This window comes from Tauraco erythrolophus, chromosome 3 (assembly GCF_009769465.1).
Source record: "Tauraco erythrolophus isolate bTauEry1 chromosome 3, bTauEry1.pri, whole genome shotgun sequence".
Lineage (NCBI taxonomy): Eukaryota > Metazoa > Chordata > Aves > Musophagiformes > Musophagidae > Tauraco > Tauraco erythrolophus.
Window position 1 is genome coordinate 39487458 of NC_141467.1, and position 25160 is coordinate 39512617.

The following is a 25160-nucleotide window of genomic DNA, read 5'->3' on the forward strand; positions in this document are numbered from 1 at the left end:
CTCTATGAGAAAGAGCACTTTGAAGGACTTGCTTATCTCCTCAGTTATCCCTTTGCTATCACAACACCTAAGCACTTTAGATTCACAAAGACAACCCTTACCAACAGGCTGTAGATTAACATTGTTTTAAGATTTAAGAGCAGAAAGGATTATTAGATAACAGCCTGACTTCTGGTATATCAATGCTCCTTAAATTACACTTAATTAGTTCTGCAGTGAACCCAAAAACCTTGGCATCTCCTAAACCCTATATTCCAGAAAGACATCCAGTGTTCTCAAGGCTAAAAAGAGTGGAACAGGGACAATTTCTTCTGCTAGTTGCAGCCAGAGCTCAATCGACCACATATTTAAGTGTTTGCACTTTGTTTCTCATTTCAATTTGTCTGACTACGCTTTCAGTAACTGATTTTTCTCAGGCTTTTCTCAGCAAGATTAAGAGTAGCTCACGTCTGATATTTTCTCCCTGTGAAGCAACTCATACACTATAATCAAGTACCTATCTATCATTTTGGTCATGAATTATGTAACTCTTCATGAGCGCTAAGCGTTCAATCACCATGTAGGCAGCCAACTGCCAAAACACCATCATCGCGATCTTTGTTCTGTGGTTGCCCAACCCCAGAGGCACCTATAATTTTCACCGAGGCACAGGCACACAAAGCTGTACTTCCAAGCATTCCCCAAAACACATCTGTGAAGCGAAGGGAAGCAGCTCACGCTTTTAGTTCTGTCAGGATCCTCCAACTCCTACTTGCAGGGCCCAGAGTGGCAGACTCTCTGGGCACGCTGGATACCCTGGGTGCTTCACAAGCATAGTGTCACTTTCAAAGAAAAGGCAGACTTGTCAAAGAGTAAAATAAATCGATCTGCCTTCCCTGATTTTTTTTCTTAAAAGAAAAGACTTCCAAGAAATATTTTGTACGAGTGCTAATTCTAATTTAAGCAAAACACCTCTGAACTTTCTGTTTAATATCCTAAGCAGCTCCCAAATCACACAGTTGACTGCTGTGAAGATATTTTCAAGCAAAAGCTTTGCGCCTCAAATTATGTAGGCATTGCACCTAAACTCAGACAGAGAGCAAGCCCACTATATCAGTCACTCAGCGAAAAACTGAGTTATTCTGATCTCCTAGAGAAGCACTCATTCTTGGAGATCATGTTCACTTTTAACAATGCAGCACAGAAATAATGATACAGGAAAAACGTATTATCACATAACTTTGAACATGATCATGAAAACAATAATGAGCAATCTGCTCCTCTTCTCTCTGAAGAACTTTTTGTGTTATGGTCAGTTTAGTATTCACAGATGCACACAGTGAGATGCCACGGTCTCTCCAGCTACTGGAATAATGGAGATGTCAAGCTCTGGATATAAACCATACTCCTAAATGATGAACATTTAATTCAAACTGAAATTATCACTACCAAGTGATAGTGATGCCGCTCCAGAGAACACAGAGCACTGACAAAAAGACCTGGACTACTGATCCCGTTCAAGTTCTACCACAGGTATGGGTCCTTTCCCTGTCCCACTTGTCAAAGTATTCAGGCTTAGTTCAACTCAGTACTGAGATGCAGCATCGGTTGGAAGAAAAAACATACGCAAGATTTTTGGAAATGTAATGAATACAAGAATCAATCCAAAGATTTCTTCACCTTACTTTGAGACTAGCCATACAGGCAAGCCCACAGTGAACAATTCAGAAAAAACATTCTTTATCAAATAATCTATTTAAAAAAGAAAAAAATCACTAAAGTGACAGTCATCAACATGGTATGACAATTCACTGACTCATGATTAATTTTCCATCTGTAATGATAAATTTTCAGATTCGTGCATTGATAATAAGAATAATAAGAATAGCTTCCATCAGAACCAAACTTCCATGACTAAAACATTAACTGCAGGATTTCTGAGCTTGCTAGTAAGCCCACTTCTGTTCTAGAACAGCTATAAAATCTACTGGTGTCTTAAATTTGATTTTTGTTAAGAAAATGAATGAATGTTGTGGATGATCAACAATAATTGGATTTTTGGCGCTTTTTTAAAACAAAATTTCAATTTCAACGCAGACCTTGAGAAAATGGGTCAGAGAAAATAAAAACAGGCATAAAGCTCTTACAGAACAACACACAATGACATTTCAAAAAGAGAGTTGAAGATTAGTAGAAAAAGTAGAGGTTAAATATGTGAATTGGTACCTGAAGTGTAATCTAGCAATTAGAATCCATAATTTTAAATGCAGATGTATATACCTCTCTGTTGGTTTGTGTGCATTAAAGGCCTGCTGGTCAAATGCGGTACATTTTAAAAGTTAAAGTGAAAAGTATTCTCTAGCTTGTTACTGCTTTAAAATCATACAGGTACTTCATAAGGTTTAAAAGGATATTGTTGTATAGTCAAATATCTCCCTCTATGACAGAGTCTATAGCAAAAAGGGAAAAGAAAGCCTGAAGACCTGGTTTTGTGGCCTTTCCATGTATCAATTCCTCACATTATACAGGATTTCAAAGATTCACAACAGAAAGTGATATCACCTATCAATTACAGTGTTATCCTTACTCATATAGAAGCTAACTTGTTCTGCCTTCCTTTAGAAAAATGCAACTTCTTCAAGCTCTGTACTGCCACTGACCCCATCAAGTAGCACAGCAGTTGCCAAAGAAAGCTAAAAAGAAATTAGTATTAGAGCATTATATAACAAAGAGCATTAACTTTGCCCGTGTGAACCTCCTCAGTTCAACAAGGCCAAGTGCAAGGTCCTGCACAGTGGTTGGGGCAATCCCGAGCATAAGCACAGGCTGGGCAGAGAATGGATTGAGAGCAGCCCTGAGGAGAGGGACTTGAGGGTGGTGGCTGATAAGAAGCTCAACATGAGCCGGCAATGTGGGAGTTGGAACTAGATGATCTTAGGGTCCCTTCCAACCCAAACCATTCTATGATTCTATTAACTTTGAATTAGAAATCAAATTGATAATCTTAATTTCGCATATGAGAAACAGACTCGATTTTTACTCCCCGTCATATCCTAAAGGTACCCCACAGCTCCATTCTTGGTGGGTTGTGGTGAAGGAGTTTCTGACTGGTCCTGGGAAGTGGCTGGAGGTGGCATCTGTCTCTTTGCCAGTGAAGAGACTAACTCTATTTCTATTCTGCTCAAGGAAGCAAAGGAGCTGGCTTTCCCCTTACAAAGCAATATTAGAACACAAAAGACAGACAAATATGTTTAAGTTAAAAAATTGAACTTGTATGACACTTTCATACTCCTATCATCCTAAAGAGTTCTATGTCGTGTTGTGGATTCTCTGTGGGTGCAGCCGATGACCAATAAGTAATCAGTAACTGTGAGCCAGACACAGAACAAATCCTATTTTGATAAGGGATGTTAGCCAGGGCACAGGAGTTATCCCCTCATTCCTCTAAAATAATCTCCTCTAAACCCTTTAACTCTCAGATGTCCAGCAGCCAGAAATGGATTGAAGAAGAAATGAAAACCCCTCTAATTTAACTCTGATGTGAATACATAATTATCACCTAGTCCTGCTATAACAGTGCTTCTTCCTGAAAGGAAAATACAGTATCGCCCTTTTAGCAATGGGATTATGCAAACAATATTTCAACACACTTGTTGTATACCAATTCTAGGCTAGCCTGGCAATAATTAGGTGACAACCAGCTCTTGCTAGTACTAATGTGTTTGTACAGTACCCTGTTTAGTGCCAGGGCATTTCTACAGTATAAGAATGAATGTATAGAAAATAGATATCATTAGAATACAACACATTGATGACAGTGTTCCTGTGTTGCCAAGACAAGCGAGTCGAATAGTTTTAACCACAGCATGCTGTAACGAGCAATTCATTTACCGAGATATAGTCTTGAGCAGGTAACGCGAAAACTTTCACAGATTTTGTGATTTTAGAAAAATGTTAGTGATTCTACCATTGTTATATCTATCCGCGTTATGTCTGTATATCTGTCTATTGAAAGCATTTTAATTTTTCATATTATTTTAAGTGGGACTATTAGTAGTAAAAATCCAACAGTGTCTGTGTTTAAGCTCTGAGTTGAATATTCATTCACTTTAGTGAGAACTATGGTGAAATGTGATCAGTTTCCTGACCTATTTTGAAATTGGTATTCCGCCAACTGGCGTTTTGTTTGCACATCCAGACATTATCCACCATATGCTGACATGACATGATGATTGGTTCCAAAATGAAGTGGAATACTTGGCAAATAGAAATATATGGCCCAAATAATACACTGCCTCTAGTCAGGAAAGCAAGCAGTCATTTTGAGAAGACTGAGAGGTTTTAAAACAACTTGAGTGTACACACTGCGCAGAGCTGAATGAAAGCTCTCTAGGTCATGGTTTTTTACACGCACGAGGGTCTCAGAAATTATGAGATCAATTCCTTACAGAAGAAGATTCAAATCTGACACAGCAGTACTAATAGTAGTACTTCAATGGAAGATTAATTTGCATCTTAGGAAGAATTTGGCCCACATAGCTTCTTCCTCCTCTGGATTCTCTAACTCCTTCTTCTCACCATCTGTTCTTTTTTCCCACTGCTCTGACTTGTCTTCCCGCCCAGTGATGTCTAAGTTATCTGTCTCTCCTGAGCTAAGACTACATTTCATTGAAGCTCCAGCCTAATTTCGTATTATTTCTCTTAACCTCTTGCCATTGAACTCTTATTTTTCTCCTAACTTGATGTTCCCATTAAACTTCTGCCTTCTGTTTTGAACTGTAGAATCTCTAAAAAACCCCTACATCTTATTCTGAAACAGGAAACACTCCAACTTTTCCCTTTTAATTTCTGTTTCCAAAGTAATGTTTTTATTTTGCATTCCTCCAGTGACTTCCATGTGTGTGCTCTCTAACGTAAAGCCTCAAAACATACATGTAAGTTATTGATTGATCTCTGCTGTTCTATCTTTTAATGTTGAACACTGTCTGCTTTTTTCTAATGAAATCTAGGGATTTTTAAAGCAGTACATTAATTTGGCACTGTAATTTCCTAAGAAATTTTGTTTTTCTGTTTTTGGGGGTATAGAGTGGGTAGAGGGACTTAATATAAATGTTAAAAAAATATTTATCTATAAAAGTTCAACTAGATTTCAAAATGAGGCATCTAAACAGCACACGCTTCTGATGTTTATGTGTCGAACTGCAAGCTTTGCTTGTGAAACATGAATGGATTTCTCTGCTTAATGCATAACCTTCACCCCTTGTAAAAACTTCAGGAGGACTAAGCCCATTTTAAAATCATGTTCTTCAGAATAAAGGATAATAATACAACAGACAGCTTTCTTATTGCAAACATTTAAGCATGCTCATATAGAAAAGTGAAGAATTTGTAAGCAAAGGGAAGAACGACCTTACCAGCATGCAAGTACGCCAGATCAGGATTTTCAATGTCTGGGTGTAGTTCTTTCAAGTGGTTACGAAACTCCACAGGGACATTGGTTCCATAGTCACATTTAGGACAGTTATACATTTTCACTCCTTCATGCTTTCCTGTATGTAAGATGTGTTTACGGATATTTTCAGCACAGTTAGACCTAAAAAGTGATGAAAAAAGAAATAAGTTATATAGCAATTTATTGTTCAAATAAAACCTAGTGTTATAACAGAAAATGAGTAGTCATCACTCATTTTTCACTATTTACCCAATTTTTGCATCCTCTTAGGTTTTGCATAAATGTTGTCCTTTGCATGAAGGCTCCCAAGGCTATTTCAAGTTAACTGAGCAATATATCTGAACCAGAAGCATTTAAAAATGAACAAATTTTTACATTTACAAAAGTCTTATAATTTTTATTTTTCTTAATCGTAGACAGTGATGGAGAGAAATTAAGCAAAAGTCTTTAACTTCGCAAAACTGAAATGCACAGATGCCTGTAACATTCTTAACAGAGCTCACATGAACCTTTCCCACACAGTTCATAGATTCCATAGGAGCTGCTGTGAATGATTTTTGTAAGGAGATATTCCACCAACTCTCATCTCACCTTATGAACTGTTCCTAGAAAAGAGAACTGAATTGTTCAAGTTTATACCTTTTTGAAAACACACACAGGTTCTGATTTATGTCTTACACACAGCTTTTGTGGAAGCAGTAGTTTTCATGCATAAAAGTCAGAATATATGTACAATTAGTTTTATGTATTTCGAAGAAATATTTCTAATGATATTTCTGAAAAAAAGTGCTTGAAAAAGATCTCATATTTCTTTTATCCACAAATAGATCCATGATATGACAGTAATTCTTAATTTCCAGTATTTAAAATTTTGCAGTCTAATTCCAAAATTATCTTGATTTAGAATTTCCTACTTATTCAAAGTCTGTGATAAATCCATATAAAATATATTGTTTCTTCATTTATTTCAATCAGAAATAACCATTATATTTATTCTTGAATCAAAGTAATGGCCTGTGTACAATTTTTTTCAGACTTTCTTAGTACTGTACACTATTAATATTGTCAAACTAAGAATAGTAATTCGGTTTAACTGAAAGAAGTACAAACACTCAAGTGAACTATATAAATACATAATGCTTCACAAATATTCAAATAAAACAACAGTAGTATTTTGAGCAACTGATTGTTTACCTGTCACTGTTAGAAATACCACAGTAACAGGCACCTAAAAAAAGGACCCCCAAAATAAACTGGAAGTAGCAGCTTGAAGTTCTGTTGGAGTGCTTGTCTCTCCCTTGGAGATGGTCATAGTAAAGCTGATATCTGCCTTACGGTGCTGCCAAAGCTCACCCTCTGTCACGTCCATCTGCTATATACCGGTATAATGATCAGACTCCCGAGAATGTCAGAGAAGACACTTATGTTAACTTAAAAAAAGGGGAAATATTGGTCCTCAGCATCTTTCAGGATTCAGCCCTAAAAAAATTACAATGCTCATGAATGTTTTTGAAATGAAACATGTATTTTATTAAAAAAAAACAAAACAAAACAAAAGGATATTGTACACTGCAATGAAAGCAGGAGACGATCTGGCAACCTTCTATCATGGGTTATACTTTAAAGGGCAGTGGATTAAAACAGAGCATACAAATCTGAAATAAAATATCTGTGTCTTTTTAGCTCAGCTCTCATACTATGTTAAGGAAAGATATAAAACTTTTTACTTTGAAATATTTCTGTGAAATATATAAAGGATCTGTGGAAACCTATGTAAGAGTTGTGAAGGAAATCCAGCCTGTTCAAGTCACAAAAGGCCAGTTCGATCTCCTTTGATTCGTGAATTTGCTGCAACCACTTTAAACGGAGCAATCTCCAAGTCTCATTTATCCAGTCATCAGTAAAAACCTGTGACCAAACATGCCAACATACTGATACAGTTATCATGAGATACAAAAATTAAAACGAAATAACCTATATTTCCATGTTACGTGGCCACAAAGGCTTAATCAGAAATGAGAAATATGACATCACAAGGCATTACAAATGGCCTCTCATATTAGGTTGCAAGGCAGCAATTGCAATCGTAACATAAACCATGAAGGTAACAACTGGCAAATCCAAACACTTTTGAAGCCAAGTAACACCTTTAAATATGACGTGACAAAAATGTACTGCATATAAAATGTTTTTTTAATTATTCAGTGTGCTTTGACTGTCTGTTTTATTAGGAGTCTTCTCCTGAGTACTGTACAAGTATGTTATTACATGTCCGACAACAAAAAAACCACCAAAACTCTGTGTACGTGTGTACTTACATCACTGCATCTCATATGACTAAACACAGGTCTGTGATTTTAAGCAGAACTGTATCTTTATTAAAGCTATGCCATGATAAAAGCTTACTAAAATACCTTAGTGTTGCAATAGTGATGATAGTTAAGCATTTGACAGGCTTTGTATTATAAAATTAACTTCCATGAGTTTATAAACTCATGTTTATAAACTTTGAGATAAAGATTCCCTTTGTTCTGAAATTTGGCAACACAGAGTGCAATCTAAAAGAAATTGTTTGAGTAAAGTCTTTCTGGTTTTAAGTTCTACTCTGAACTACAGCCATGAACAAACAAATGCAGCTTTTAAGAGGCTAGCCTGTGTTCCAGTCAGGCTAAACCAGAAGTTAAATTACTATTATCAGTCCTTAATGTTAGCGTGCTTTTGTCCTTGTGATTTATTTTCCATTTTGAAAACCAAATGTATATATTTCTGGCAATTTTTCCACACTCTGCAATAACAGGAAGGGTACTTATTAGAGAGACTTGATTAGTCTAAAGTTATAGTCTATGGGTTTGTATTTGATGCTGATGCAGAGAATCACAACAGAAATTTTGTTTTTATTTCATGTCTTGCAGTGAGTCTTCTTATCAGACATGAAGAAAGGTTTAAGACTCCATGTAAACCCCACAATAATTCTATTAAAGGGAAGTGGAAGGCCTGTATAGAGTTTAGAGTGTCCTGTCAGTGCCATACGTGGCGAAAGAGGTGATGGGACGTGTTCCTAAGACATATTGCAGGAAATGTGAGGAGCTGAAAAGCTCAGCCCATACTTCCCATGCAACAAGCCTGTACAACTTTCTCTATCAAACACTGATATATTGGGAAGGGCGTAGGTCAACTTTGCACTGCATGCGTCCAGGTGAGCTCTCACATTTCTGTAAAGCACAATGCCGTGAAGTAAGAGAGATGGATGGCAAGTTTCTCCTGAGAAATGCAGCTACTGCTTAAGATGAAAGGAAAACTTCTTTTGGCTGAAGAAAAAAAAAGGGCTCTACCTAGATAGCAACAGAATACCACAGCAAAATAAGCTGGGTAGGTTCTGTAACAGTGAATAATAAGCCTCCAATGAACATTTCCAGTGGCATCCTACCACGATGAGGCTCAAAGCTTCTCCACAATGGGGCCTAAAGCAAACTTGACTATTCCAAGGATGAGAACAAAACAGTTTATACAAGTTTTCAGTGGTGACTGTGCTTGCATAGGCATCATCCACAGAGCGACAAGGAAACCCAACGCCACATGCCACAACCCTCCGCGCCCTCGTCTGCTCCTTAGCAGCACTGATGTGCTTTGTTAGGAGAGTGGAATAAAGCAGAAGGTTAAGAGTAGCATAAAATTCCAAGACATTTGGTCAGTGTGAGAAGCTGTGGCCTTTCTTTACTTTGTTTTCCCTCTCCTGTTGCCCCTCTGCCATTCTTACATATATCAGTTCTTTTATCAAAAAAATAGAGCATTGTGCTAAGCGCAAGAAACAGAGCGCTTCATCTACAGGACAGTGGGAAAATACATGCTCCCAGTGCACAGAGCAGCAGTTCTCATAATTGCCTTCCTCCCTAAGCCAGAAAACACTATTGTTCCTCTAGTGCCTAAAAGTACATACTGTAACTCTGCCCCTATGCAGACACTTTCTCAACTGCATCGGCAAGCTATAGTGTGTGCCATCGACCAGATTCCTCAGCACAACGAGGTTTATCCCACTGAAAACAGCAGCACTGTCCGAGGTTCTGGGACGGCAGAGCACAGATGTGCACTTTGCAGGGGGCAGAGGTGGGAGTTCAAAGTCAGTATCGGGGAAACATGGGAGGAACGATGTGCTTTGGAGCAAGCTTGTGCCAGAATGGTCAGCCTGAAGGTCCCCACCGTTAAGTGCTGGTTGCAGTCACTATTGCCCCATCATCTCTTCCTTCTCTCCCATCTTGCAGGGCTCAGCTGGTCATCCAGTTCCACTAGTGAGCAGTAAAAGCTGTTAGAAGGCCAGGTTTTGGGCACTCCTTCCCCACACAGAAGGGCTCAGCCCTGGCCTCATACCTGGATGCAGGGAGTCATGCTCTGCCCTCCTCCCAGCCTGCAGCCCTGGTTTAAGCTGCTCATCATGTAAACAGCTGAATTCAGTAGCTAACTGCAGAGCTGTGGCTGCCCAATACCAGAGCTATTTGCTGTCCTCATCTTTTACGTGGCATTGTGGATGAAAATCTTCAAGTAAGAGAAATGCGTAAAACATCTTCTTTTAATTCTAAATTTGTCCATGCAGAATAGGAACGCTTCCATATTTTCTAAAGGTTTTGTACACGCGAATACATTAGCATTGTATTCAACAGCTAAATGAAATATAGCGGGAAGCAACCTATTTTTATTAAGATGTTTTACTAATAGGAAACTGAAATTAGAACACTCTTCCATTTTGCAGTGCCTGACATTTTCAGAAAGATGCTTACTGCAAGACATGGAAATGGAAGGTTTTGGAGGTGCGAACGTTACTTATCTAGCCCACTAAGCTTTCAAAATTTTAGCACCTTGTAGGCCTCTTATTTGCACACAATAAACCTTTTTCAAAAGGTTTTCTCCAGGACATTAGGTACAAACATCCTCTTTCTGCAGAGAAATGCATATATCCTAAAGGACTTATGGCAGCTCCGTGGATGTCACTATTTACAACATAAAACCCAACACAGTGATACAATTGACCAAGGGAAAAGACTTCTATTTTCCCCTCTTTGTCAGTATGAATCAAATTCACACTCATAGGGAGAGCAATCTGAAGGTCTCCTGCACTATTTATACCCCACTATGTAACCTGCAAGAGGTACACAGAAATTGCAGTATTTTGACCAAAAAATAGCCAAGTCCCCAGATACTTTTTTCCAGCAATACAAGCAGTCATGATGAAAGCAAACTTCTCATGAAAGCAGTATGTATTATCACAGATTCTTAACCTCAGTTATTCACCAAAAATTTCCGTGTGTTTCTTTCACAGAAAAGCCACCTAACTTGGAACACTGTCTTTAAATCAAAACTGCAATAATTTAATTACACTAGAAAAGGAGAGCCATGGATTTTTAGAAATGCAAAGTCATACTGAACATGTAGCTTAACCTCATAGATAGCACAGTTCATAAGAAGTTTGACCAGTGACCCTTTCCTCAAACCCTAACTCTTTTTGGTACTAAGACATGATTTTCAGAGACACAGTGAAATCCGATGGAAAGCAACAGGGAATCCATTGTAATCATAGGCAAATTATTCTATAGATGATCACTCTCACTTTTAAAAACTCTCTTATTTCTTATACTCCTGCATCCAGCTAACACATGGTGTTATATTTCCAACACATCTTATTCAGCTGAAGGATCCTCTGCTATCTGGACCTCCAGTGGATGAGCTATGAGAGATCCAGTTCCTTTCACTTCACTTTGGGAAATCAATACACTTTTCCTAAACTCTTTTCAACGGTAAACATGGCTTTAAACTTTGAGTACTAGAGTGCATTTCACACCAGTGCTGCATACAGGGATGCCATGACTTCCCCCACGCCCAGGGCTCTCCAGTTCCAGCCAGGAGCTCTGGGAGCTCCTGGATGCTCCTCAAAGCACAGAAAGCTCCTGTTCACTCGTTTATATGCAGGAACCTTTCAGGGTTTTTTTCAGTATTACTGCTTCCCAAAACACAATCCTTCTAGCCTGCCTTTATTTCTTACTTGCATTAAACTGTATGAAACTAGCGTTCAGTAGAGTGACAGTAAAGAAACTAATGGACAATATTTTCTTGACAGGAAAGAAACAAATACCTCAATCAGTGGTAATTACATTATACGAACAAGCTTATTCAATCAAAACCTTCACAATGACAGTCATTCTGCCCAACTTCTACTAGGCAAAAACCCAGACAAACCAACCAACCAAAATTCTTCCCAGCATACTCAAGATTTATTTACATTTCTGTTTTTAAAATAAAATAAACAGATCGCCAGTTAACTCAAACTAGTTACAACATTATACGCAATCTGCATATACCACTAGCACTCAGCTCAGACCAGAAGTTGAGAACTTAAAGTATTATCCTTAGCACTACAGTTCAGTAGAGTATTGCAGAAGAAATGATAAAAAATAGAAAAATATCATGGTCAAAAATACATTCTGAAACGTGTTGAAACTAACATTATAAAACTGCAATTATTATACATTAACACATATATATTATATATATAACATATACACAAGAAATGTGGTATATTTTCTCAGTCATCTTATTACTAGCATGCATCTGGGTTACTTTGTCCTTGCTCTTTTCTTTTAAAAGCAAAAATCTTACCTTTTATTTAGGTTTTAAATGACTGGGGGAACAATCACATGAACAAAAGTGATGGCACTCTGCAACTGACCTCAATTGTCAAGCGATCTGTGACATTATTGCCAGAATTAGCAGCATACAGCTCCATGGGAACTCAGGAGGTCAACCACAATGCACCCAGTGCCAGCTCAGTTCTGCCTATGTCACTGCTGGCAAATATCTCTCTATGCTTTTCATAAAGACCTCCGGTGAACAGTGGACATGAACTGCTAGGGAACAGCAACGTCTTTACCACTATAGCTGATGCTTTCCAACCACGGCAAGCTAAGACGACTGAAATGCACATCCACAGTGGCATAAAACCACATGCTCTACAAGCTGGTGGCCACATGTATTGCCATGTTTTACATGTACTGCCATGTATTGCATGTATTGCCACTCAGAAAATACAAAGTAGCCCATAAAAGAGAGTACACTACATATACATGTTTTAATGAGATTTTATGGTACAGTCAGTTTCACAAAGAAAAAAATAAAAATGTATTTGGGATTTATTCTGACAGTATTTTAGTAACATCCAGGGATAATAATCGTAATGTTTCCTGCTTTTCTACATTTATAGCTTCACTTTTTTTTTCTGTAATGATCTATTTGTTATGACATACAGTATGTGTGACAGATGTCCAATGCTGGCTGCTAAAAAGTAGCAGAGCCCTGTAGGGAAGCAGCAAAAACTTGTGCGTCAGCACTGAAAATGATGGAAGATTGATAATTACTGCTTGTGTCTCAGCTCCATTCAGCAGCCTAGCACGTCCAAATTGTAATCTGGCTACAGATCTACCATTATATTCACAACGTATTGGAATAAAAATCCCCAGTTTCAAATAATTGATCGTTACAAATATCTATGATACAAGGAATTGATTATAATAGTCAAAATGCACACTTTTAAAGGCAAATTCAGGGTAATTAGAGATTCTGAAGGGAAATAAGAAGTGATGTACTCTAGTCTTGTTTACCTCTGAGGAATCTGAAAAGCCAGCTACAACCCTGCACAGTGAATAACAACCAAAGTATAAAACCAGTGCTGGCATCTAGATGTACTCACGACTTTCCAGTCAGAATATTTTTCTCAAATAAAAAAAAAGTAAACGTTTAGTTCACAAGACACTTCACGACATAAAGAAAAACGGATTTTTTCAGGAAAAAAAAGACATCTCTGATTCCAAGGAAATAATGACTTCCTGCCCTATATGCTACCATTATTTCTGCTTTCTACAGGAAGAGAAAGAAATAAAGAGGAATCTTTTAGACAGAAACCTGTGAATTATGTCCAAACTACTAGACTTGGGAGCAGCAGGTGGAAAGGGTGCAGAAAGGCAGGGAGAAGTGCTTCAGCTCTCGCCCTGTGCTGTGTCCCCACCACCCCCGGAGGTGCAGTGCAGAGCTGGGCTGCTCGGCTCCCAAGCCTGACAAGGAGCTCTTTGGAGAGAGCCACAGTGTCTCCTTCTACTGACTAGAATGAAAAAAAAAAAAGGCAAACCCAAAAAAAGCAGTTTTTCACTGGACTTATCTGCTCCTGAAAACTGGCCATACCATTTGCTAGGAATCCTGGTTCCGCCTCGCTGCAGGCGGGGTGGGCTCTGTACTGGCCTGGCTCAAGAGCCCTCTGGATCCGCCTGCCTGCAGCGCACGAGGGATGCGGGTCTGCCGTGCGCAGCGCACTGCTGCACCGTGTCAGCCAGGGCTTAAGTGGCAGAAATAGCAGGTGGAGTTCATCTATTTCACAGTAACTGAGAATAATCACTCCATTGTTCGTGGGCTTCCTCCCTCCCCCTTTCCTTTCTTGTTGGAGCAGATGGCATAAAAGAGAAGTTGGTCTGAGAAACAGCATCTCTGCAGTGGTGTAAGGATGGAGACCGGGCGCTAAGTACCATAGGCCCTGATTTAGCAAGGTACTTACGCACTTGTGCAGCTTAAGCAGCCCCATTGACTTCAAAAGAATGACTCACAAGCTTGAATTTATGTACATGATCAAATACCCTGCTGAACGAGGCCATGGAAAGCATCCATTTTTAAAAAAGCTAGGATGAATTTAATTGAAGACACACTTTTCCTTTCAACATCAATTTTTTTCCCTATTGTACTTCTTTTAACGACCACATAAAGTAACTGAACAATTCTGTAGAGTCTGTTTGTATATCCTCAGGAACACATAAAGTATTTTCACAAATATAAAAGTGCAGATGGAGACTAAGAAAGGGTGTGGAATCTATAGGCTGCACAAGATGAAACTGGACTCCTCATGTCGCTGGAGTCAGAAACGACAGCAACAGACCCTAAAGGCTGCCTGTCAATCTCAGATGCAGATGGCACTTCTTCCAACTGGCCTTTGTGTCAGTTCCTTCAGCCATTTTAGTGACAACACGGCTCCCTGGAGGGCAGATCCTGTTGCTTTGCAGCCTGGATTCATACCCAGGGCACTGCGGTCTGTACGATCTCTGCTCAAAGCAGGTTTTTTTAATGCTAATACATTGCCTCTTCCTGCCCTATCCCAGCCCCAACCCCCCATGCAAAAAGAGATGGCCATTTTCTTCCTCATTTCAAATGTTCTGATTTGTCAATGGAATAAGTATTAATTGTCTGGAAGATTCACTTTTGTTATGCATGCCAAAAGTATATATAAAATCCCTGCTAATCAAATTTGCAGATGACGCCGTAGCTGGCTGCATGATTAATAATGATGACACCACAGCCACACGGAGCAAGCAGAACTGTTTCACAAGCTGGGCCCGCTCGTTCAATCCGTGCACACACACAACTACACGTTAGGTCTCCCACCTTCGCACAACGCATGCGAGCAACTTACAGAACGCGAGAATGCTGTGTGAAAAGCTGTGACACTGGAAATGATTTAGGGATTAGTGGAACAGCGGTTTAACGTGAGCTTCCAGTGCGATGCCATGAGCAGAAAGGTCCCATGTCATCTTAAGATGTACAAGCAAGGAAGTAGCAAACAAATGTAAGGATGTAATGTTCTTTTTATGACACTGGAGACACTAATTCTAGAATACCTACCTCCCATATTACTACCTACGTTTTAAAAAGGAAACAAACAACCAAAACATTATTATAAGTAGAAATATAAGTTAAGGGGAAAAAACCCACACACATTTAAATTAAAAAATTCTGGTTTGCTTATTACACCTGGGCTTGGGGCATGAGTAACTTAACAGGGAATAAATATGTGATTAAGGGACACCTTAACTTAGAGAAAACCTGTAACAAAACCAAAAAACAATGACTAACAAGTCACAGTCAAATTCAAATGAGAAATAAAGCCCAATTTCTTCAGCACTTACAGCAATTAACCTTTCACACAAGAGGAGTGGGTTCTCCAACTTTGGATGCTTTCACATCGAACCTGAACATCTTTCTAGATGATAAAACTTAGTAAAATGCAAGAGGCTCACTACAGAGCAAACTGGAAAAAAACTATGCAGTTTGTTTTATGTAGAAGGTCAGACTAGCTGAGCTTAAGGCTTTTTCTGGGCTCAAAGTCTACAAGAAGTACAGTTTAAGTCTGAAAAATGTCATTGTGAGGTCAGACATTTATTGTGTTTCCATGATGTCATGGAAATTTGTTCAGTCTGCAAATTAAAATATATTCTTCCTGGCTGTCAATACTGCAAAACCATCTTAGGTTCTGAAAGTCAAATTTGGTTCTTTAGTTGGAGGCATGATTGATTAGCTGATCTAAAATCTGCCTTGAAAGTATATATCGGAGAAACATCATTCTCTTCAGATTATGTCCTCCTAATGCCATTGTCTGCACAAATATAAGTAAATGCAGCAGTTGGCTCTGCCCTTTGAGCTTACTTCACAGTCATCATTCACCCCAGGAAAACTGGTTTAAAGGGTAGGGAGCAAGCAAAACTTAATTTTTGTTCCTAGAAGAGTACATTTGCCTACAAGGACTACCTGCTGCTCAGTAAGAAATCGCAGCTTTCGTGTAGCTAGGTTTTCACAGTAGATCTACTCATCAAGTTCAAGTGCTGTGTACTTTGCCAAGAGATACTGAAATGGAATACCGTGCAATGAAAGCACTGAACTATGTATTTGACTTACCTAGCATACCTAGTGCATAAACACAGAGTAAAACGTGTAAGACAGTTTCTAGCACTTCTACTTCAGACTATTCTAAGTCCCAGAGAAGCTGTCTTGTAAAAGTATTAGATGAAAATTGGACCACCCAGAATAGATAAACTACCATTGTTATTTCAACTCTACACAATTATGTCTAAGTATTAGACATAGCATTTTAACTAGATGAGAAATCAGGGCAACACTCTAAACCTATTGATTGAGAAGAATAGGTACTGCCTGAATGGTATTGCTTCAAAAAGCTGATCTAGTACCCAAGAAGAAGAAAAAAAAATTAAACACCAGGGAAAAGCCTCCTGAATGCGGATGAAATTCTGTCATATTGAGGAATTTTAAAGACCCGAGCCAAATAAATTATCCTATGAATGTGGATGCAAAGGTTCTGTCTTAAAGGAAAAAAAAACCCACATAAAAATAAACCCCATCATATTACATGAAAACAAACTTCTTTCATTTAGTATAGATGGAGGTATGGGCTTGCCTTTTTTCCCACAGAGGGTTAACATGAAAAGAGGCAAAAATGGTAAAATATGAAACTTGTTCTTTGGCTTCATCTTTCACATTCCTCTGTCGTACTACAGCAGAAACTAATGAACTTGCTCATCTTCGAAAGCCCTTTTGCATGCTTCTTCCTTCACCCTTAACTCTGAGCTTTGTGGATCTTCCCTTACATGTGTGCCCATTTTACTGGTACAATACGTGCACTTTTATTAGTTGTGTTCTGATGATTTCTACTGAGAGATACTTAAAGCTTATACAAGTCAAAAACTATTTTATCACTTCTGAAGAAAACTAATAGGGCAGAGTCACTGAATGATAAGAGAGAGAGACCACAGAATTTATTTAATAATCCATGTCCATTTCACAAAAATGGCCTGTGTAATCCTTTTAAAAATAATAACCTGTTCATTTCAGACCTTGCACAATGCTTCTCTTTGTCCCTTGTAAGTCTCTCAAATGTCTTATTTTAAAGGAATATATAGTACTCCCGGAAGACATTTTCCCATTTCTATTCTCTTCAACTCCTGTGAGCCCTTGTTCTGTGTGATAAGGCAATCTCCTTCGGGATCTGAGCTGTGTAGTTTCGCACCACGAGTGACAAGGACTCGACTTGAATAACTGCTGTGCGCAGGTTGTAATTATGTCAGCTGGAGTGTTGAACAAGGGGACTGATTAATGTGAGCCCCAGCCCAGGCACAGTCCCTATCAAAACCTTCGTGCAGGCCAGCAGTGGGGATGGGTTAAAGCAGAAAGACAAAACATGCTGTATCGTCCATGATAGATGAATTGCTCCAACAGTCTTCAGGCAGATGTTCCAGGACAGTATAATATACAATTACTCTGCCTTATCACCTTCCCAGGGACAATAAAGCTTCCTCCTTCTATAGCTCATGTGAGTGAAGGCAAAATTAGTTTTACTTTTACAACACTGACTCACTTATCATGTTGCCTTGATTGTGCTTTTACAGCCAAAGAAAACATATATTCCACTCTTAAACTAAAAAAGACCCCACCAAAAAAAACCCCTGCACTCCTCACCTTTTCTGTAAAACCAGACTATTCCTTTGAACCTCTTTTGCATCACAGTAATACAGTCCTTAAAGGGCTAATTCAATATGTTATTCTAGGGAACACAACTAACTCTAGAACAACTGGACCTATTCATAGGCTTAATGTTATATGTTACATACAGAGGTACATTACTGAATCAAGTCAGAATGCATAGATAATAAAAAATACATAGGTTTTGTACAAAAGATGCCTATGTGAATAACATGTCCTTAGTGACTATTTTAACTAAGCACTCATTCTAAAAATACCACAGTACTCTTGTAAAACAATTCTTTGAGAAGTCATTAATCCATATACCTTTTTAAAGGCCACAAGTTTACTGTATAACCATTATAAATAATTCAAGTATTTTCCAAAAAGTAAATGTAAATTAAGTAAATAATGGAAATTCAGGAAGAAAACTACATATGTGTATTTGTCTCCTTTTTGTTATCAGAGGCACACAGATCTCTTTTTCTGCTGGGATGGAAGTAGTCCCTATGTTCCAGGGCTATTTCCAAGAGTTTACAGAACAGTAGAAGAATACAGGTCATAATAACCTGATATCCTTTCTTTCTAAATACTGGATAGTAATATATCGAGATGCTGTGTTTTAAAGAAAAGAGTCTAAATAGTTCCACTCGCATTCCAAGATGCATTGCTTTCAGTGCTACCCTTTCTTCAGCTATATAACAACAACATGTTCTCAAAAAACAAAACAAAACGCACTCAAAACTTCATTTAGAGAGACACATATTTGAAGGTCAGGTTTAAAAACAAAAACAGACTAAAACAGCAAAGGCTCATCTGCATGATACTTAAGACTGCACATGTATTGGAAAAATTCTATTTATATGCATTTAGCTCTCATGAAAGGTCTTGTATTACTAATCCTAGAAATGAGAGATGAGATTTTCTAAGGAGACTATGGGAATTAGGCAGTGACGTTGCACTTCAACTGAATGCAGGTTCCCAGATGTTCAAGCTTCTTTGAGGTTTTAGCCATTAAACAATATCAGAGTCTTGGCACCAGCAGGGTTTCACCATAAGGGTACAGGCTTTCCTATACTCCTGTTGGGGTTTAGCCCAGCTGGCAGCTAAGCTACCACAAAGCCACACACTCATTACTCTAAAAATGTAACAAAAGGTCTGAGGGTCGAGATAAGAGCAGCGAGGGATCACGCACCAACCATGGTCCCAGGCAAAACAGACTCCGCTTGGGGACAAATCAATTTAATTCATAGAATCATAGAATGGTTTGGGTTGGAAGGGACCTTCAAGATCATCCAGTTCCAACCCCCCTGCAATGGGCAGGCACACCTTCCACTAGATTAGGTTGCTCAAAGCCTCATCCAACCTGGCCTTGAACACTTGCAGGGATGGGGCAGCCACAGCTTCTCTGGGCAACCTGTTCCAGTGCCTCACCACTCTCAGAGTGAAAAATTTCTTCCTTAGATCTAATCTAAATCTGCCCTCTTTCAGTTTAAAGCCATTGCCCCTTGTCCAGTCACTACATGCATACATATACTACACAGTTACAAAAAGCCCTTCTCCAGCTTTCCTGTAGGCCCCCTTTAGGAACTGGAAGGCTGCTAGAAGGTCTAGTCCCTGGAGCCTTCTCCAGACTGAACAGCCCCAACTCTCTCAGCCTGTCTGCATAGGAGAGATGCTCCAGCCCTTGGGCCATCATTGTGGCCCTCCTCTGGACATGCTCCAACAGCTTCATGTCCTTCTTAAGTTGGGGTCCCCAGAGCTGAATGCAGTATTCCAGGTGAGGTCTCACGAGAGCAGGGTAGAGGGGCAGAATCACCTCCCTCAACCTGCTGGCCACGCTTCTTTGGATGCAGCCCAGGATACGGTTGGCTTTCTGGGCTGCAAGTGCACACAGAAGGCCACTAAATATTTCAGGCATGATTTGCCTTTAGTGAAGCCATGTTGGCTATCACCAATCACCTCCTTATTTGCCATGTGCCTTAGCATAGCATCCAGGAGGATCTGCCCCATGATCTTGCCAGGCACAGAGGTGAGACTGACTGGCCTGTAGTTCCCTGGGTCTTCTTTTTTTTCCTTTTTAAAGATGGGGGCTATATTTCCCCTTTTCCAGTCAGTAGGAACTTCACCGGGCTGTCATGACTTCTCAAATACGACGAGTAGTGGTTTAGCAACTTATCCACTAGTTGCCTCAGGATGCACCTCATCAGATCCCATGGACGTGTACACCTTCAGGTTCCTTAGATGGTCTCAAACCCGGTCTTCTCCTACAGTGGGCGGTTCTTCATTCTCCCAGTCCCCGCCTTTGCCTTCTGTGACAGTGCGGCGAGAGCACTTGCCAGTGAAGAGTGAGGAGAAAAAGTCATTGAGTACTTCAGCATTCTCCATATCTGGGGTAACCAGGTCTCCCGTTTCCTTCCAGAGAGGTCTCACATCTTCTGTAGTCCTCCTTTTATCACTGACATACCTAAAGAAGTTTTTCTTGTTGCCCTTGATGTACTCGGCCAGATTTAATTCTCTCAGGACTTTAGCTTTCCTAATCTGATCCCTGGTTGCTCGGACAATTCCTCTGTATTCCTCCCAGGCTATCTGTAGACTACTTCTTTGTGTTCGAGTTTATCGAGGAATTCCTTGTTCATCCATGCAGGCTTCCTGGTGTTTCTGCATGACTTCCTCTTTGTTGGGATGCACCGCTCCTGAGCTTGGAGGAGGTGATCCTTGAATATTAACCAGCTTTCCTGGGCTCCTCCTCCCAGATCTCTGAAGAGGCGGAAGTCTGCTCTCCTGAAAGCCAGGGTAGTGAGCTGGCTAAGCACCCTCCTTGCCACTCTAAGGATCTTGAAATCCATCATTTCATGGTCACTGCGTCCAAGGCTGCCCTTGTGTGTGACATTACCTAGCAGCCCCTCCTTGTTGGTGAAAACAGGGTTCAGCATAGCACCTCTGTCATTGGCTCCTCCACCACTTGGAAAAGGAAGTTATCAGCAGCATATTCCAGGAACCTCCTGAGTTACTTATGCCCTGTTGTGTTGTGCCTCCAACAGATATCTGGATGGCTGAATTCTCCCATGAGGACCAGGCTCATGAACATGAGGCTGCTCCTATCTGTCTATAGGGGGCCTCAGCCACTCAGTCTTCCTGGTCAGGTGGCCTGTAGAAGATCCCCACTATATTGCCACCTGTTCCTGCCCTCCCTTTAATCCTGACCCATATGCTCTCGGGTTGTTATCAGTTACTTCAGAGAGGATAATAAGAAACAAAGCCAAATCTTAAAAACACCTTCTCCTTGGCTCTACCTCCTCTTCCCAGCAGTACAGGGGGACAGGGAATGGGGGTTGCAGGTCAGTTCGTCACACACTGCTTCTGTTGTTCCTTCTTCCTCAAAGGGAGAATTCCTTACATTCCTCCCCTGCTCCAACGTAGAGTCCCTCGATAGTATCGAGGACTATTCCATCGATAGTCCTCGATGGACTTCTCCAACGTGAGTCCTTCCTGCCAGATACAATCCTTATCCATCGGATTACTCCAGCACGGGCTTTTCCCTTAGACTCATGGCTTCTTAGGGTGTAGCCACCCACTTCGGCGTGGAGTCCCTTACCACAGACTGCAGATGCATCTCTGCTCCATGGTCAACCTCCAGCAGTGTGGGATCCTTTCCCATGGGAGACTATCCTCTACGAACTCCTTTGGGTGCAGGCATCTCTGCTCCACCATGGGGTCCTCTCTCATAGGCTGCAGGTGGATCTCTGCTCCATCATTAATCTCCATGAGCTGCAGAGGGACAGCCTGCTGTCTCACCATGGAGCTGCAGGGGAATCTCAGCTCCAGCACACCTCCTCCCGCTCCATCTTCACCAACCTTGGTGTCTGCATAGCCATTTCTCTCAGATCTCAGCCCTCTCTCTGCTGCAGCCGCAATGGGCCTGATCGGCTCAACGAACCTCAGCAGTCCCAGCAGAATGAACTCTGCCCAGCGGGTGCCCTGGGACGGAGGCGCTTCAGAGCTCTTCAAGCCGTGCCGTGGTGGCCATCTCCAGTCGTGTGGTGGTGGCCCAGTGCAGGCAGCCGCCCACCTGGGAGGCCAGGGAGGGAAGGGAGACCCCTGCCTCCCCCGTCTCTGCACTGCAGGTCCCACCTATGACAGTAGACACTATCCAGCCAGTGAGGGCTGACTCTCAACTGAACTGTGGAGCAGAGAAGCTTAGATGGAGAGGGGCTTAGTTACCATCCTTTCTATTACAGTACTTCTGCCATGCTACTGGTGAACTGAAACTAAAAAGGGGCACTTGAGATCAGGAAAAGAAAAGAAAGATCCTCCTGAAATTATGTTGTGCTATTCTGAGGGAAAAGAGATCCACATATAAAGAAGGAGGCCAGGAACAGATGCAGGTGGACAAGAACTCAGCTGGAACAAACAAATATATTTGCCTTTCAGAATACACTTCTGCAACCTAGAGCACTAACAGAGCTAGCATCACCCAATACTGTATACTCACCTCTCACACCACCACGGGGCAACACACAGCAGTTCCCAAAAGCTGTACTCACCAGCCTTGATTGGGCTGATTGCCTGACTTGATGTGGCTGCGTTTCTTTAAGCAGAACAGATAGTAGCCACCTGCTTTGCCCTTGCAAGGGCTCAGGTTTAGGTCTTCCCTCTCTGGTCTGACACAGACTTGAACAAATCTGGTACAAACTCCTTTACTTTTGAAAGCTTTCTTCTGCATGAAAGTATTTTTACTGCTCCTCAAAATTACTACATTTTAGGATACAAAAATCAATCAGCTAAATACCGTATAAGATGACTGTGCTATAATTTGTTAGTGCTGATCAAAATCTTAAAGACTGAGTAATTAAAACTCAAATTAAAACGTGATGAAAGTCACATTTAGTCACCTAAATTAAGAGGCTGAATTCCAAATAGGTACAGAGCCAGAGGACCTCATGTGATATGAGAATTCGTGTATGCTCAGTATCACTAAAAACATGCAAAAAGAACTTAGTATGAGTTCAAATGTTGCTTCTTTTTCTCATGAAAATACATCTATCTAGACCTATGCATTATGTCACAGTTCATCAGTAAATGACCTAAAGAAAACAGAAGAAACGCCAAAGAAAGCACTTGTGGTATAATCTCTCCAAGTAACAGGAAGCTTCTGCCTATTCACTCTCTGAAAAAGAAACGTAAATTGAGAAAATCTCAGTCTCAGGGGTACAAATCTCTTCCAAATAATCTCTTTTCTAGAGAAAGATATAGATAGCTAGGTGTGTTCTCTTTATCCTTAAAAATACCTTTCAAGTTTTAATTTTTAAAATGACCTGTCCTGACAACTTGCAACAAACAGTTATTTGTGGGACCCAAACCCATTGATACATGGGCACTGTGCCAACTGAAGCAGGGTTTCCTATAGCTTCTTGCCCTATTCACTAAATTTTCCAATGCAGCAACAACAGCTCCCCAACACATCCTTCAAAATTCTCCCATTAGGCAAGAGAAAACAGCAGTGCTGGGTGGGGAGCCTAGAATAAAACATCAGCTGGTTTTAAGAGAGAAGAATGCATGAGAGCTGAATTTTGCCTGCTTGTTCCTCACTGATTTTTTTTCTCTCCTCATCCAGCTCTGTAGGAAACATGTAGGAACTTAAATTATCTCAGCAGTTACTAGGAGGTGTCAGTTTTCACCAAAACTGGCCAACAGCTTAAAAAGTTATTAAAGGAACTGACAGAAGATGGATGGATGGGCTGGTGCAAGTCTCAGAGTAAGTTAGGGACATCAGGCTAAAAATCGATCCTCATCAACTCATTTATAAAAATTGCCTTTTTGAACTAAAGACGTATCTCTTTCCTGAAAAGAAAACAAATTACTAATGGCTTTTTATATGTTAAAACACTCATAGCAGGCATCTCAAAAATTTCCTAATGGAAATGGTTCTCTGTATTTTACCAAGAGCTTGTTAACAAAACGATGTATGAAATACCATATTTTTCTAATGAAAAATCATCAGAACTTAAGAATTCATTTTGATAATCACAATACCTTTTACAACATCAAAATGATTTTAAGTATTGTTTGCCCTGTATACTGTGCATGCAAAATTTCAACAGAAATGTTTCGAGGAAGCTGAGTATGGGAAGACGTTCCACATGGGATTTCTAGCAGAAAAAAAAAATGTCTTCAACTACAGTTGTTAGAGAGAATTCATAATTATCTTGAACAGCGATTGAAGGAGAGTGCACTGAAGTTCCAAACATTAAGCTATAAATACTACTTTTTAAGGCGTATCAGTAATGTAACAATGAACTACTAGGATAAAGTTTAGGCAGTTTATGATGTCACTAGAACCACTCAAGGTATTTATAGGATTATAACACAAATAATTTTACAGTCTTATGAACTGCAGAGTTTCTAGTTGTATGCTTTTTAAATGATAACATCACTAAAAATATAAAAAGATAGCAATGCTGAAGAACAGCAAAAGAAGCGTTAGTTTAAAGCATTATTTAAAAATATGCATATATGCATATGGATCTGTATTTTAGGAATCATGGTGAGCTGGGCAGTGTGCCTAAGCGGAAGGAAAAACAAACAAGAACTGGACTGGAGGTCAGCTGGCCTGAGGACTAGAGCAACCTGCAGCTGTGCTACCAACCCTGGGAGCACCAGGGAGACCTGAGCAGTCTTCGAGAGTCAAAAGCCACTTTGCAACCTCCTCTTTACTTCAGGAAGAATAATCGATTTGCTCTCAGGCTATGAACAGCAGCAGCTATTGCCTATCTCTCTCATTTCCCACTACCTCCTTATTTCAGCTCATTTACAGAAGGAGGTGGGGAAATATTGAGGAATGTCTCCAATTCCCTGACCCACAGAGGTGGGAGAAAGGAGAACGGCATTGCACCTGCTTGTTTCTCCTGGCACGCTAAGCCCCAGCATGCATAACCTGTGAGGGGAAGATGACGAGTGCTGTACAGACCTCATCTTTTCTCTGAGGATGTAAAATGAGAAGCAATAGCTTTGACCCAAGGCATCTAAAAATGCAGAACAAGGTTTTTCATATATATTTTGGATTTTTTTCCCTTAATTGTTTTTCCATTATTAAAGCAACACATTTTAAAAGAAAGTAAAGCACAAAATTCATGTACATGTAGTACAAAAGCTAAACAAACAAACCTAATATAATAAAAGAATTCAATGAATGCTACTACTACCACTTTTAACTTTTTTAACAGACAGAAAGGAAGCTGGAAACTAAAATGCTTAACTGACCACCACCTGGCACGTGCAAATATCTTTGAGATTTTTCAAAGTGGTTTTCAAGGAAAAAAAAAAAAACCAAAACGAACAACATTGACAACACCAGAGCAGCATCACTTGCAATAACAAAACCACCCCCATCAGGGAC

General features: G+C 40.0%; 1 protein-coding gene across 1 annotated transcript in view; it reads right to left on the reverse strand.

Annotated features, from left to right (window-relative positions):
• The window catches only part of ZNF407 (zinc finger protein 407), a 362003-nt gene that overhangs the window by 97802 nt on the left and 239041 nt on the right, over positions 1-25160 (reverse strand). Inside the window, 1 exon segment of the mRNA XM_086608533.1 lies at positions 5394-5572. Within this exon segment, the coding sequence (XP_086464659.1) occupies positions 5394-5572 (179 nt within the window).